The following is a 16,686-nucleotide window of genomic DNA, read 5'->3' as shown; positions in this document are numbered from 1 at the left end:
TGGTCGTACACAAAGTAGAGTCACATCATTCATGTCTTCATACATGTACTTAGAGTAATGTACCCTCCTGCCCGCTCTCTTCCCCTCCCTCCATTTTGGCCTATCTAAAGTTCCTCCATTCTCCCATACTCACCCCACCATTCCCATTATGGGTCAGCATCCCCCATCAGAGAAAACATTTGGTATTTGGTTTTTTGGGATTGGCTTACTTCACTTTGCATGATATTCTCCAACTCCATCCTTTTACCTGCAAATGCCATGATTTTATTCTTTTTAATTCCTGAATGGTATTCCGTTGTGTGTATACCACAGTTTCTTTATCCATTTATCTACTGAAGGGCATCTAGGTTGGTTCCACAATTTAGCTATTGTGAATTGTGCTGCTATAAACACTGATGTGGCTGCATCACTACATATGCTGTTTTTAAGTCCTTTTGAGTCTAAACCGAGGACTAGGATAGCTGGGTCAAATGGTGGTTCCATTCCAAGTTTTCAAAGGAAGCTCCATACTGCTCTCCATATTGGTTGCACCAATTTGCAGTCCCACCAGCAATGTATAAGTGTACCTTTTTCCCCACATCCTCACTGACAATTATTGGTGTTTGTATTCTTAATAGCTGCCATTCTGAGTGGAGTGAGATGAAATCTTAGAGTAGTTTTGACTTGCATTTCTCTAATTGCTAGAGATGTTGAACATTTTTTCATATTTTTGTTGATATTGTTGTATATCATCTTCTAAGAATTGTCTGTTCAGTTCCGTGGCCCATTTATTGATTGCATTATTTGTTTTTTTGGTGTTAAGATTTTTGAGTTCTTTATATATCCTGGAGATTAGTGCTCTATCTGATATGTGTGTGGTAAAAATTTGCTCCCATTCTGTAGGCTCTCTATTCACCTCAATAATTATTACTTTTGCTGAGAAGAAGCTTTTTAATTTGAATCCATTCCATTTATTGATTCTTGATTTTATTTCTTGCAGTATAAGAGTCTCATTAAGGAAGTTGGGGCCTAATCCGACATAATGAAGATTTAGGCCTACTTTTTCTTCTATTAGGTGCAGGGTCTCTGGTTTAATTCTTAGGTTCTTGATCCACTTTGAATTGAGTTTTGTGCATAGTGAGATATAGGGTTTTATTTCATTTTGTTGCATATGGATTTCCAATTTTCCTAGCACCATTTGTTGAAGAAACTGTTCTTTCTCCAATATATGTTTTTGACACCTTTGTCTAATATGAGATTACTGTAATTATGTGGGTTTGTCTCTATGTCCTGTATTCTGTACCATTGGTCTACAAGTGTATCTTGATGCCAGTACCATGCCGTGTTTGTTTCTATTGCTCTGTAGTATAGTTTAAGGTCTGGTACAATGATGCCACTTGTTTAACTCTTCTTGCTAAGGATTGCTTTAGCTCTTCTGGGTCTCTTATCTTTCCAGATGAATTTCATGACTACTTTTTCTATTTCTATGAGAAATGTCATTTGCATTTTGATTGGAATTGCATTAAATCTGTATAGTGCTTTTAGTAGTATGGTCATTTTGACAATATTAATTCTGCCTTTTCAAAAACAAGGAAGTTCTTTCCGTCTTCTAAGGTTGTCTTTAATTTCTTTCTTTAGCAATCTGTAGTTTTCATTGTAAAGGTCTTTCACCTCTTTTTTGATTCCCCAGTTTGTTTTTTTTTGTTTTGTTTTGTTTTTTTTTGAGGCTATCGTAAATGGGGTAGTTTTCCTAGTTTCTCTTTCAGAGATTTTGTCACCAATGTACAGAAATTCCTTTGGTTTAGGGGTGTTAATTTTATATCCTGCTACTGTGCTGAATTCATTTATTATTTCTACAGGTTTTTTGGTGGAATTTTTTGGATCATCTAGGTATAGAATCATATTGTCAGCAAATAGTTTAATTTCTTTCGTCTGTCAAATTGCTCTGGCTGGAGTTTCAAGAACTATGTTAAATAGAAAGGGTGAAAAAGGGCATCCCTGTCTTGTTTTTAGAGGGAATGCTTTCAGTTTTTCTCCATTTAGAGTGATGTTGGCCTGGTGCTTAGCATAGATAGCTTTTACAATGTGGAGATATGTTCCTGTTATCCCTAGTTTTTTTAGTGTTTTGAACATTAAGGGATTCTGTATTTTGTCAAATGTTTTTTTCTGCATCTATTGAGATGATCATATGATTCTTAATTTTATTTAAATCTATTGATAATGATGAATTACATTTATTGATTTCTGTATGTTGAACCAACCTTGCATCCCTGGGATGAACCCCACTTGATTGTGATGCACTATCTTTTTGATATGTTTTTTTATTCGATTTGACAGAATTTTATTGAGAAGTTTTACATCTATGTTCATTAGAGATATTGGTCTGAAGTTTTCTTTCTTTGATGTGTCTTTGTCTGGTTTTGGAATCAGGATGATAGTGGGCTCATAGAATGAGTTTGGAGGTATTCCCTCTTTTTCTATTTCATGAAATAATTTGAGGAGTATTGGTATTAGTTCTTCTTTGAAGGTTTGTAGAACTCAGCTGTGTAACAATCTGGTCCTGGACTTTTCTTGGTTTATAGGCTTCTGATGGCATCTTTTATTTCATTGCTTGCAACTGATCTGTTTAACTTGTGTAAATCATTCTGATTCCATTTGGGCAAATCATATAACTCTAGAAATTTGTCAATGCCTTCAATATTTTCTATTTTATTGAAGTACAAGTTTTTAAAATAATTTCTAATTATCTTCTGTATTTCTGTTGTGTCTGTCATGATATTTCGTTTTTCATCATAGATGTAATTTGAGTTTTCTCTTTCCTTCTTTTCGTTAGCATTTCTAAGGGTTTATCAATTTTACTTATTTCTTCAAAGAACCAACTTTTTGTTTATTTTTCAAAGAACCAACTTTTAATTTTGTCAATTTTTTCAATTGTTTCTTTTGTTTCAATTTCATTGATTACAGCTCTGATTTTAATTATTTCCTGTCTTCTATTGCTTTTGGTGTTGATTTGTTTTTCTTTTTCTAGGGCTTTGAGAAGTAATGTTAGGTCATTTATTTGTTGACTTTTTCTTCTTTTAAGAAATGAACTCCATACAATGAACTTTCCTCTTACTACTACCTTCATAATGTTCCAGAGATTTCATATGTTGTATCAGTGTTCTCATTTACCTCTAAGAATTTTTTAATCTCCTCTTTGATGTCTTTTGCAACCCATTATTCATTCAATAGCTTATTAGTTAGTGTCCAGGTGTTGGAGTAGCTTCTATTTTTTATTTTATCATTGATTTATAATTTCATTCCATTATGATCTGATAGGATTCATGGTAGTATCTATTTTTTTATATGCTAAGAGTTGCTTTGTGACTTAATATATGGTTTGTTTAGAGAAGGATCCATGCGCTGCTGAGAATAAAGTATATTCACTTGTTTGATGGATGAAATATTCTATATATGTCTATTAGGTCTAAATTATTGATTGTATTACTGAGTTCTATAGTTTCTTTGTTTAACTTTTGTTTGGAAGATCTATCCAGTGGTGAAAGAGGTGTGTTAAAGTCACCCAGAATTATTGTATTGTGGTCTATTTGACTCTTGAACTTGAGAAGAATTTGTTTGATGAACTTAGATCCTCCATTGTTTGGGGCTTATATATTTATAATAGTTATATCTTATTGATGTATGGTTCCCTTAAGCAGTAAAGAAGTGCCCTCTTTATCCTTTTTGACTAACTTTGGCTTGAAGTCTACTTTATTTGATATGAGGATGGAAACCCCCACTTGTTTCCACAGTCCATGTAAATGGTATAATTTTTCCCAACCTTTCACCTTTAGTCTGTGTATGTCTTTTCCTATGAGATGAGTCTCTTGAAGGTAGCATATTGTTTTTTGTTTTATAAATCCAATCAGCCAGTAGGTATCTTTTGATTGGTGAGTTTGGCCATGAACACTCAGGGTTCATGATTTGTATTATGGGTTATATTTGTTTATTTTTGGTATTTACTTTGATTTGGTTTCTCCTTTGATTGGTATTTCCTTTAGAGTAATACCTCCCTTTGCTGATTTTCATTGTTGTTTTTCATTTCCTCTTCATGGAATATTTTGCTAAGGATGTTCTGTAGTGCAGGCTTTCAACTTGTTAACTTTTGTTTCTCATGGAAGGTTTTTAGTTTATTATCAAATCTGAAGCTTAATTTTGCTGGATATAAGATTCTTGGTTGGCATCCATTTTCTTTCAGAGCTTGGTATATGTTGTTCCAGGATCTTCTAGCTTTCAGAGTCTGGCTTGAAAAATCTGCAGATATCCTAATTGGTTTCTCCCATATGTAATCTGATTCCTTTCTCTTGTGACTTTTATTTATTTTTTTTTAATATTTATTTTTTTTAGTTTTCGGCGGACACAACATCTTTGTTTTTTAGGTGGTGCTTAGGATCGAACCCGGGCCGCACGCATGCCAGGTGAGCGCGCTACCACTTGAGCCACATCCCCAGCCCCTCTCTTGTGACTTTTAAAATTCTCTCCTTGGACTGAGGTTGTGGCTCTGTGGTGGAGCACTTGCCTAGCACTTGTGAGGCCCTGGGATCAATCCTCAGCACTACATAAAAATAAATAAAATAAAGGTATTGTGTCCAACTACAACTAAAAAAATAAAATAAAATATATATATATATAATAAAATTCTCTCCTTATTCTGTATGTTAGGCATTTTCATTATAATGTGCCCTGGTGTGGATCTATTGTGATTTTGTACATTTGGTATCCTGTAAGCCTCTTGTATTTGATTTTCCAATTCATTCTTCATGTTTGGAAAATTTTCTGATATTATTTCATGGAATAGATTGTTCATTCCTTTGGCTTATAACTCTGTGTCTTCCTCTATCCCAATAATTCTTAAATTTGGTCTTTTTATGTTATCCTGTAATTCTTGAATGTTCTGCTCATGGTTTCTTACCATCTTCACTGTGTGATCAACATTCTTTTCAATATTATATATTTTATCTTTATTGTCTGAAGTCTTGTCTTCCAAGTAGACTAATCTGTTGGTGATGATTTCTGTTGAGCTTTTAATTTGGTTTATTGTTTCTTTCATTTCAAAGTTTCTGGGTTGTTTTTTTCAGAACTTCTATCTCTTTATTGAAGTAATCTTTTGCTTCCTGTATTTGCTTATGTAGCTCTTTATGGAAATGATCTTTTGCTGCCTGTATTTGCTCTCTTATATCATCCTTTACTTCACAGAACATTTTAATTATGTACATCATGAACTCCTTCTCTGTCACTTCTTCTGCTGTGCTGGCCATGGATTCTAATATGTAATGTCTTGGTTTGTTTTGGGCACTTTCTCCCCTTGTTTTTTCATTTTGTTCATGTGTTTTCCCTTCTAGCACAGCGGATCCTGGGTGTTATAGTTTTTACCCTATAAGTTTATAGTGCCCCTGTAGGGTTCCAAAACCTCTCCTTTAAGGGGGAGAACAATTTTGAACAGATCCCAATACAAACAATATACAACCGTAAACCAAATAGCTGCTATAAAGATGTTTACAGTTTTGTCACATTATAAAGAAATAGTAAGTTCAATTATTGTCTACATGTAAACAGAAGATTTGCAAAAGGGTCTACAGTTTCTGATGGTGGACAAAGAACCTGGAGTAAGGTATAGGATGAGATGTTGAGGGGGTTGGAAGTAAAGAAATAGAGTTATTAGATATTACAAAGTGTGAAAGAGGAATCTAAAGAAGTTGGTTAATATCAGGAGAAGAGAGAGAAGGTGATTTAGGGGAGACAAGTAAGTGGGAAGACAGTAGAGTACAAAACAAACAAACATAAATATTAAGAAAAATAAAAAATGAAAAAAATGGAGACAAATAATATACAACACCATTGTAATATACTTTTCAGACATCCCAGTCCTCATTGGCCTAATTCATGAAAAGTATTTGTTTTCACAAATGTTGGTGATATGAGGGCAGGAAAAGAGAGAACGAGAGAAAAAAAATATATATCAAAGGAAGATATAAGGATTGTTTTTGTTGGGAGATCAGTATCTTTTCTGCTTCCCTTCTCATCCAATAGGTGGGGTTGTGTGTGTGCTGGTATGTCCACCCTCAGGATGGTGAAGGTTATTAGGGTGGAAGCATTGGTCTTGGGGCATAGCTCCTAGAGGTGGGGTATAGCAATTGCTGGTCCCTGATGGGAGACTGCACCCCAGGGATCTCCCTTGGGGGCCGCTTATGTGATGTGGGCACCTGGTTTTATCTCTTATATCGCCTGTAGGCCTTGCAATTCCTGATCTCTAATTTAGTCTCTAAACTGTATCTCGCTCACCCGCTCCCTTTCTACATCCCAGTGGGGAACCTTTCTCTCTGGAGGTCTTGTAGGCTGCATTCTGGGGGCTGTGCACCTGTCTCGGAGAGATGTTTTGTATTGGGCAGTTCAGGACCCAGTTTTGTGAGCTATGTACCAGTCGCATAGCCACAAGCACTGTGCCAGGTTAGGGGCTGCAGGGGAGAGGGGGGGAGTTGGGGACTTTCGGTAACTTGATATTGCTTCTAAGCCCCAGCCAGTGTTCCAAGCTGGGAGTTGTCCCAAATAAAGATGGCAACAAAGGTATCTGAAGATGGAGGCTTTCAGGGATGGGGTCTCAGGTCAGGTGGGGCCCAGTGGTGGTGTTAAGAGATGCAGCTCTGTGGCATGCAGTGTTGTGGATGGCAGCTGTCCCCATTTGCAGGCTACCACATGTAGGGGACTATGGCAGTTGTTGCAGTGCCCCAAGATGGAGGCAACTGGGGAGCCCCATGTTGGTAGATGGGGGTCCATATGGGAGGGGCAGTTGGAGTTCCTGCACATGGGCTGTGACAGGGTGTCCTGCATGGGAGTTGTGACTGAGATTCCTGCTTAGGTGCATAGCCAGGAGTCCTGCACGGGTGCTAATGCCGGTGATCCTACTCAGGCACTGGGAGGTCAGGCGTGGACAAGTGGCCAGGAGTCCTGTGCTGAGGTCTGGGGACATGTGCAGGCACCGCGGCCATGATTCCTGCATGGGAAAATCTGTCAGGGGTCCTGTAAACACTCACAGAGAAATAGTATTCCCACTACTTGAATCCCAGATCCCAGAGTGACACAGAATGCAGCCTCCTTCTAGTCTTCCATCTTAGATCCCCTTATTTTATTTTTTTAAAATATTTTTTAGTTGTGAATGGACCTTTTATTATTTATTTATTTATTTATATTTGGTGCTGAGGATTGAACCCAGGGCCTCACATGATAGACAAGTACTATACCACTGAGTCATAACCCAGCCCCAAGAGTATTTACTTTTATGGTAAATTTGCATTTAAGAATTATTCCTTCATTAAAGTTTAAAATCCAGAAGCCCTTTCCTTGAAGTCCCCTTTCTCTCTTTTTTTAATAATTTTAATTCTTGCAGTACTGGAATCATTCAACCCAGGACCTCAAACATGCTTGGCAAGTGCTTTACCACTGAGTTATAAACCCTTTTTTTCTTTCCACACCCCCCTCTTTTTTTTTTTTTGACAGTGTCTTGCTGTGTTGCTGAGGCAGGTCTCAAACTGTGATACTCTTGCCTCAGTCTCCCAGTTAGCTAGGATTATAGGTGTGCACAACTATGCTTGGCTTCCTTTTCCTTCTATTTGGATTCTCAGATAATTTTCCCAAATTGAATGTGTAACTGCATGTGCACATAACATATTTGTGCACATGAAATATGTTGCCTTTCAGAACTTCTAATAACTGAAATACTCCTACAGTCTCAGGCATGCTGGAGCATGAAACAATTCAGGGTGTGTCCGGGGTGAAGCCCACGGGGCTAAGAAAGCGAACCTCCAGTATTGCAGATGAAGGCACCTACACACTGGACTCCATCCTCCGACAGCTCAACTCATTCCACTCAGTCATGTGTCAGCACGGCATGGACCCAGAACTGATCAAGCAGGTGGTCAAGCAGATGTTTTATATTGTGGGGGCCATCACCCTGAACAACCTCCTCCTGCGTAAGGACATGTGCTCCTGGAGTAAAGGCATGCAGATCAGGTGAGCAAGTGGCAGCACCTGTGACAGCTTCTTTTTGCTGCCCAACTGACCTATCAGGGTGGGGGACACTGATGACTTGTTTCCAGTACATGCACCTGATTTGGTTGCCACGTAGCCAAGCAGCAAGGGACTTTCTCTTGCCTGGCAGTTACTGCTCCTTGTCAGTGCCTTGCCAGCACATTCTTCTCATTGCTTGATGGGAAACACCTTGCTCCACTATGAAGCTAACTTGTTTGAAGACATAGAGAGATGATGAAAAAATACACAAAGATGAGGTAGCTGCTTCCTCTCCTTTTGTGTGTGTTTTAATTATGCAATAAGAAAATACTATAGTGAAGATTTCTAATGCTCTTGGAAATATATTTTGGAAAAATACCCTTTGTAAAACCTAAGGCAACAAAAACAGATGTAATAGATCTTTTACTAACACTTGAAATATACCCCCCATATTTTAATAAAAGGTATACTCAATTTTATACCCAACTACTCTTCAGTGTATGCTCTTTATTGTAATAGACCTGATATTTTTTGCAAATATTTATTTTTAAATGGCCAAAATATTCACTGAGAGGAAGAAAAAGAATTTTTCTTTCAAAAATATTTAGTAACTCTCTCTCAAGAAACTTTAGTGTTTGTTTTCAGTTTTCCACTGGCTCACATCTACTCAGAATTTATATTAAGATAATGCCTTCTGTTCAGGGAGTAGTGGACCTTCTTTCTCTATAAGCTTTGCTTACAAATGTGAAGTCACTCACTGTAATATCAGAATGCCTCCTGTTTGTCTGGTTACTATGTTATGACTGTGTATTTTTGTTTATTTTAATCTTAGTGTGAGATCCACTGTCACTTATCTGGCCACCTTCTGAAACCTTAGCATCTATGTGATCTGTTCGTCTCTTCCCAATATGAGTCTTTGTCCCTTCCAAGTACTTTCCCTTGCCCTTCTCTTTTTCCATCCCTAGGCTTCCTCAGGACACCATCCCTGTTGCCCAAACCCTTCCCTGAAGAGGCTTGAGCATAGGCATATATCAGGGGAGAGTGGATCTGGTTATTCAGTTACCCAATTTGGAGCCGACCTTAAGAAAGAGAGTACATCAAGGATTATCAAGTCTCTGTACAAGGAACTCATCTCTGAACTTGTGAGAGAAGCTAGAAAGTGCTTTCTGGGCAGTTGTCTAATAAGGATAGAGCTATAATATGTATTCTATTTTGTTTATTAGCAAGTTCTATAACTTTTGCTATAATGACTTCATTTCCATGTTCCATTAAAGAGAATTTTATTCTCTTGTCATTTTATCTTACATAATTATGATTATAAACCTCATGACTATAATGATAAACTTTTAAGTATAGCTGATTAGATTTTAGAAAATTGAACAAAAATACTGCCTGTCATTTTAACTGACAAGGCCACACACAAAAAATTAAGACACTTATGACAGCATTCAGCAAATTTGCATTTTATCTTTCATCCTCTCTTTTTTTGGCATAGGTACAATGTCAGTCAACTAGAAGAATGGCTACGTGACAAGAATCTGATGAACAGTGGGGCAAAAGAAACCCTGGAACCACTCATTCAAGCTGCTCAGCTTTTGCAAGTAAAAAAGAAAACAGATGATGATGCAGAAGCCATTTGTTCCATGTGCAATGCTTTAACTACTGCCCAGGTAAAGCAAGTTTCCTTGTCATGAAATAATATCAGTCATCACAGGTGACCTTTGGAGAATAAAGAAATCTTCTGTCAATGCGCTTGTCTCTGCACTGACCTCATCTGTGATAGAGAAGATGTATCTCTACAGATCTTGAAGAAAGGAGATTTTTTTTCAGAAATTTATACATTTCAGTGCTAATTACAGACGTCTATAGTCAAAAGTCCCCAAATATTGAGTGCCTACAGTGTTCTGCACATGTTCCAGACCCTATAACCAGGAACAAAACAAAGTCCCTGCTGTCATGGAATATCATTCTCTTATATTCCACAAAATTGGTTTCATCACTATTTGATAATTGATTCTTTAGGTTTCTCCTTTTTAAGACAGATAATTCTTACTCCTTCAGTTTAGAAATGACTAAGTGAGCCTCCCATCTCAAGGCTTCATACTTAGTGTTGGAGAAAATACTTAAATAAATAATGAAAATTTTCTGCCTTCAGGGAGTTTATAGTTTAGGAAGGAAGACACAGATGCACCAAACTGACTCTAGCAAATTAGGGGTTCTAGCAAATTCTATAGTAAAGTCTGTAGTAAGTGCTGAGGGACAATAGCTGACTTCAAGGAGGTCCCTTTAAGCTGGGCACTACATTGAAGGAAGTGGGAGCATGGGAAGGGTATTTGAGGACAATGGCAAAAACATGAGGCCTTTAGGCATCAGCATGAACATACCCATTTTTGTTTTGCCTGGTTATTTTCTGTGCTGACTCAAACTTTCTTGATGTACATCACATATCTTATGGCATAGACATCTTCAGTTGCAGCCAATATAATTAAACTCAATTAGTAGATAGTTGGAATCAAGATTTGTAGCTTCCTAATGTGGAATTCATATTTACAAAAATTCTTGCTAAGAATAAAGAGGAACCACACCACTGAATAATGGTCTTGAGATTTGCTCCCCCTTTCTGCCACATTTGGAAAGTAAAAGTGCATTGAGGAAAGCCTGACTTCATAGAAGTTTGATGTCATCCAACTTTTAAAGAATGTACTCTAAAACTTAAATATGTCTTAAGCACATATTTCACAGAGTAAGGTAGACCTATGATTCATTAAAATTTAACAAATTTTATTTAACAAAATTATCCTACTTCTTAAAGTTCTAAGAGTTGCCTCTTAGGGGCTGATTCCTAATTCATTTTGTCACCTACAACCTGATAAACATGTCTGCTTTCTCAGTCACATCTCTCTGGTGCTTTATGTATTCTTTACCTATAGATCAGCATGGTCTGGAATTTGTTACTTTCAGTTTAATGAATTTAAATTTAAATAGCCACATGTGCCTAGTGACCACTCATGGCAAAGCTTTAAAAAAATACCTTGAAAATGAAAATATCTTTCTATTTTATATGGCAGTTATTTGTGTATAGGGGTGGGGTGTACTGGGGATCAAATCCATGGCCTTGTACATGCAAGCGAGCACTCTACCACTGAGCTTCAACCCAACCCCAGTGATTTGCTTTTGTTAAAAAAGAGATATGATCATTTTATAAAAGGAATTAATTTGACATTTTTAAAGACCTTCATACCCTTTAATTAATTGGCTAATTTCTTTAGAGGACTTTGTTGTTATTCATGTTTTTAAAAACACAATTCAAACCAGGTGCTGTGGTGCATGCCTATAATTCCAGTGGCTTGGGAGGCTGAGGCAAGAGGATCACGAGTTCAAAGCCAGCCTCAATAACACTTGGCAAGGTCCTGAGCAATTCAGTGAGACCTTGTCTCTAAATAAAATATTAAAACAGGACTGGGGATGTGGCTCAGTGGTTAAGCCCCCCAGTGTTTAATACCCCATACCAAAAAGCAAAGAAACAAAAATACCATTTAAAAGAAATAATATTTAATTATGTTATTTTTAATGTGGCCATATATATATATTTATGTGAAGAGAGCAAATTGTAGAATATTATTAATAAAACAAACCAATTTGCATAAAAAATAGCATTTTCCAGAATATATATATATAACATTGCTCAGGACATGGTTAATAGCTGCTACTTTGGGAGACTGAAAGGATAGGAATAAGAACACTTTTATTTTTTTTTTGCATTATGGTTTTTGAATAGTTTTCTAAATTTATATTGCTTCTTAAAATACTATACAAATATTACATTAATAATTCTGACAGAAATTCAAATAACAAAAGTAAATGTGCCTTCCTTCTTCCCTCCTATCATAACTCACTCCCGAGTTGAAAACTACACACAGAAACTTTAAGTTTTCTAGATTATGAATATCAAGTGTATATTTCATAATATGCCAAAAACTTTGATCTTTTCATTTCTCATAGATTGTCAAAGTGTTGAATTTGTATACTCCAGTTAATGAGTTCGAAGAAAGAGTCTCCGTTTCATTTATTCGTACTATACAGGTAAGAGCCCCCAGTTTTCTTTTTCTTTAGCTCACCAACGTAAGCTTCTAAGTGTTATTGGAAGGTTAATGTGTTTTTATCTTTTATTATATTATCTTATTTTAAAATAACTTTTTAACTATTTTGATAACAGTTTATTGAGTCAATGAAGTGATTTTAAAACAAACATTCTTCATTAATTGAGGATTTTGGGGGTAGAAATTTTGGCAGAAAAAAACTATCTTACAGATTCTGATGCCCTGTTCATCTTTTTTTTCTTAATCTTCTCAGATGCGTTTACGAGATAGGAAAGACTCGCCTCAGCTGCTCATGGATGCTAAACACATCTTTCCTGTCACCTTTCCTTTTAACCCATCCTCCCTCGCACTAGAAACCATCCAGATTCCAGCTAGCCTGGGCCTGGGATTCATTTCACGGGTCTGAAAGTGATGTCCAGGCAAACAATGACAGTATACTCCTTGTCTGGATAAGAACCATTATTTCCAGTAAGCTACTGAAAAATACATTTTTAAAGAGAAAGTACTGATTACCTCTCAAACAAGAAGGTATTAACTGGAAATCTCCCTAGAGGCTTTCATCATCTTGGAAGAAAGATAGGCTCCTTTGTGCCATGTTACCTTTAAAGCAACACTCATTCCTGCTCAGCTGGTATCCTGAGTTTACATGCCACTGGATGATGGAAGGAAGAAAGAAAAGAAAGGAAGGCAAATGTGTCAACATTTATTTTAAATCCTTAGCACTGCATTTAGTGGTATAGAAAACATAAATTCCATATGCATAGGCTGTTGTTAGGAAGACAACAACAAAGAATGATCTCTGTGCTAAACAGAATTGAAAGAAAAATCACCATTGAATACATATCAGTTTAGGAATCAGTTATGTTGATATTATCAAACTGGATCAAATAAACTGGCAATATGTAAAGTAGTTGGTCAAGTAAATTCCTTATTTGTGTCACTATGATATAGAACTACTAAAAGAATGTTGGTTTGCTATATAACATAGATGTTCATCTGTACTGTAGCTTACTGAGCATTTTAAATTGCTGCTACATAATATCTCCTTAAAATGTAGATGATACTCTTATTAGGCACTACAACAATAAGCTTCTATTTTATCAACTCTGTTTACAATTCAATCAGATCAGTTTTAACTGGATTATATGCAAATATCTACAGAGTCACCTGCACAAGTAGCAGACACTGGAAAATCATGTAATATGACAAAATGCTTGACATTTAGGGGTAGGAATAGACAAATTGTCTATTGTTGATGTCACTGTTTATTCAGGATGTATTACATTGACATGCTCATTAATTTTCTCTGGGTGGATATTACATCAGGGTACAGTGTTTTGTGAAGTGACTTTATTTTAGTTCCCAGATCTGATTCCTGTAGTATATATTTTCAACTTTGACAGGTTTTCTTTCTTCTTAATTCACTAAGAATCAATCTCAATCACTATGTAGAAAGGATTGTCAGAATTTTCATGATTCGGGTCTTGAAACTTTGATTAGCCTATAAATTATGCAAAAGAAGATATATAATAAATATTATGATTCAGGTTTTTTAGACTTTGCAACTTCTATAAATGTTCTCAGATACCACTAGATACTTTAAAAAGCATCATATTAGAAATACCTTAAGGAGACTTATATAAAAAATATATGAAGATTGTGGAATTTTATAGAGAATTTGGTTCAGTAAGACTCAAATTCTATAGGTTTTTAATCTGAAATTCTAAATAAACAATTCTCCAGTTTTTCTAGAAATATTAGTAAAATAAATCCTTCAGGTTGTACAAAAGTAAATTACTAGCTTTCATCAGAAATTCTGGTTCTTAATTATAATTATAATCATAGATTTATGTAATTTAACTGTTAGATGGTCTATAAAAATGACATATCTTATTAAAAATATGTGCAATATTATTTATGGAAGTCAAACAGTTTCAAATCAGTGATAAAGATTGTATTAAAAGATATCATCTATTAACTTATTTGAGCCTCAATTTCCTTGTTTATAAAATAGAAGGGTTGGACAGCTGATTCTTAAGATCTCTTCCATATCTAAAATTCTCTCCTTTCAGCACTTAGATCCTAGAGAAAAAAAGCCACAATTTAGTCCATCCTCTCTTGGAAAGACCAGTGTGTAGTGCCTGTCATTTCCTTAGGATTAATAAAATGCAAACTCACAAGTTTATGTAGCTGTAACCTTTCTTAAATGTACATGATTTATGCACATGTGCATTTCAAAAGGCCCATGCTTTAGAAAGCCCTATTATATTGTTTTATTTGAAAGTAATTTAAATTTTATTACATCATGTACTGCTTTATTCAGTTTTAAAACATTTATTTTCAACATGAACCTCCCAATTCTAATCTAATCATATTCTGTTTTCCTGATTGCCAATGTGGTTTCAATAAACAATTAACTCTTCTAGACATTTAGCTAGTGCTAAATGTGTCAGAGTCTAACAGCACAGGTGTGACATGGGCAGGGGAGTTGCCAAGAAAGTACAATCATGGTACAGGCTGTCCACCTTAGCCCTGGCAGTCCTCCCTGGTCCTCTCCCAGCTTGATCCTATGTGGCATGACCCATGTACACCACACTTTATCCTGTATTCAAGATCACATGGTAGCTCCCACTTTCATTGCTTCCTTTTTCCTTACTCCTGGCATTTCATGTCCTAAAGCATCTGTGGTCTGAGACTTTCCCTCCTGTCCTCTGGTTTTCTGCTGTCAAGTGCTGTGGCCACTGTTCCACATTAGACCAGAGCTTCCACCGCCATCCCATGTAGTTTCTCCTATTCCAGTGATGGTGGCACAAAGTTTCTTCTATTCCAGGGCTTTCATTCTCTCCAAGGCCTCCCCAGAACCCCAAATAGGGATCAGGATTAACTTTTCTTGATAGCCTGAAGATTTTTAGTATAACAAGAATATCTTACAACCAGGGAACCTCAAGAGCTAGAAATGACTCTCTGCACTACTTTGTTGAGGATGCACCAAGATTCTGCTGACCATGGGTACCCATTAGCCAGTTTGAGAACTGCTCGCTCTCCCTCTTCCCACACCTTTTCATTCACCTTCATATACACACACCCAGCTTTTTGTCTGTTCTCTTTACTCTTCCCTTCCCTCTGCTTAGTCATACATCCCATCAGCTGCTGACTAGCAGGCTGCCTGTGCACTGAAGGTAGACATGTGGAGTCTGTTTCCATTTGCCCTACTTGATCTTCCTTGTGACTTATCTTTGCATCAATCTTTGCACAGATTTTGTTGTTCTCACTTCTCTGCAATACATTCTTTTCGTAGTTCCTCTGTGACACAGTAGGAATGCAAAGGAAGAGACCTTGGAAGCCACAACAATCTCCTCTTTCCAATAGTCATCACCCCTCTCCCATTAGGTCCAAGCTCAACTCACATCCTTGTAATGCAAAGAAAAAAGTAGAAGCAGTTCCCTTCCTGTGGTTTTTCTTAGGTTAAGGATTCCATCTGCCTTAGAGGAGGAAAGATGAATATGGCATAAAATCCACCAAGTATAACATCATGGTTCTTTTAGAGGTTTTAAAAATTCCCCACATACCTGACACTGCTTTCCTCAGGCACAAAAGTACAAAAAGTGTATCCCAGACCCAACCACTGGAAGATTGGGGATCAGTTTCAGTTTGGATGATTTGTTTTATTATCTTTCATTTCAATGGATAGTTGAGAGTTGGCTCTTTTTTCATAATTATGTAATATAAATCAAGTCCTTAATAATGTAGTGGAAAAAGCTATGAAAATACTTCATTTAAATTTCAGTGTAGTGATTACTGTGAGAAATTAACTCCCTGGTAACTCCAGGAAAATAGGACCTGTCACCATCACAAGAAGTCCTCATGATTTCTCTCTCCTTCCTGTTTCTCTCTCTCTCTCTCTCTCTCTCTCTCTCTCTCTCTCTCTCTCTCTCTCTCTCTCACACACACACACACACACACACACACACACACGCATATCCTGAGTCACAGTTCACAGAGTTCCTCAAGTGGCATAGCCAAGGATCTAAGTTGACTGCTTAGGATAAAACAGAAAGCAAACATAGCATGTGATGCTACATGGTCCTGGCAAAAGCAGTGCCGAAGCAGTACCTGTCTGGGTGTGCTTTACGCCCATGCTTTTCCTCTGTGTTACCTCATTCTTCCTCACAGCAACGCGATCAGGAGATAGAGCAGCTCCTACAGTCCTTTGCTGGTGATAGCTTGAGATAGCGGCAAGGTCCACGCTTTGCTTGGGGTCACACTGCCCTCCAGCAGTTCTCCTGGCTCATACAGAGGAGTGGTGTATGGCAGATGCAGGACAAGAAACTTTAAAGTCATGAGGTTCTGTCCTGTCCCTCCTGGTGCTGTGGGGTGGGCCCTGTGCCAACAAGAGGTACTGTTTATCAGAGTTAGCAATTGGGCATATGGGGATGAACAAGTAATAAGTGCCAGATTATTTGTTCTAATGAGACCAAGCACCCAGTGCCAGGAGTGTTTGTTTGTTTGTTTGTTGTGGGGGTATAGTTACCTTCTATAACTAGGTTGGACTTTTGCCGTGACC

The 16,686-nt window shown here is 37.0% G+C and overlaps 1 protein-coding gene across 4 annotated transcripts in view; it reads left to right on the top strand.

The window, feature by feature from the left end:
- Myo5a (myosin VA) overlaps positions 1 to 16,100 on the top strand; it is a 205,107-nt gene extending 189,007 nt beyond the window's left edge. For all 4 annotated transcript variants that reach the window (XM_046461281.2, XM_046461280.2, XM_046461279.2 and 1 more), the window contains 4 exons: positions 7,743 to 8,025; positions 9,518 to 9,692; positions 12,025 to 12,105; positions 12,376 to 16,100. In XM_046461281.2, coding sequence (XP_046317237.1) covers positions 7,743 to 8,025; positions 9,518 to 9,692; positions 12,025 to 12,105; positions 12,376 to 12,528 — 692 coding nt within the window. In that variant the 3' untranslated portion in view covers positions 12,529 to 16,100. The remainder of the gene's footprint in view (positions 1 to 7,742; positions 8,026 to 9,517; positions 9,693 to 12,024; positions 12,106 to 12,375) is intronic.
- The last annotated feature ends 586 nt before the right edge of the window (positions 16,101 to 16,686 follow it).

Source organism: Marmota monax, unplaced genomic scaffold (assembly GCF_021218885.2).
Source record: "Marmota monax isolate L192 unplaced genomic scaffold, Marmota_monax_Labrador192_F-V1.1 WCK01_AAM20220418_F8-fsc00001, whole genome shotgun sequence".
In the NCBI taxonomy this organism is placed as follows: domain Eukaryota; kingdom Metazoa; phylum Chordata; class Mammalia; order Rodentia; family Sciuridae; genus Marmota; species Marmota monax.
Note: the sequence above shows the minus strand (reverse complement) of the source record. Positions and strands in the feature narration are given on the sequence as shown.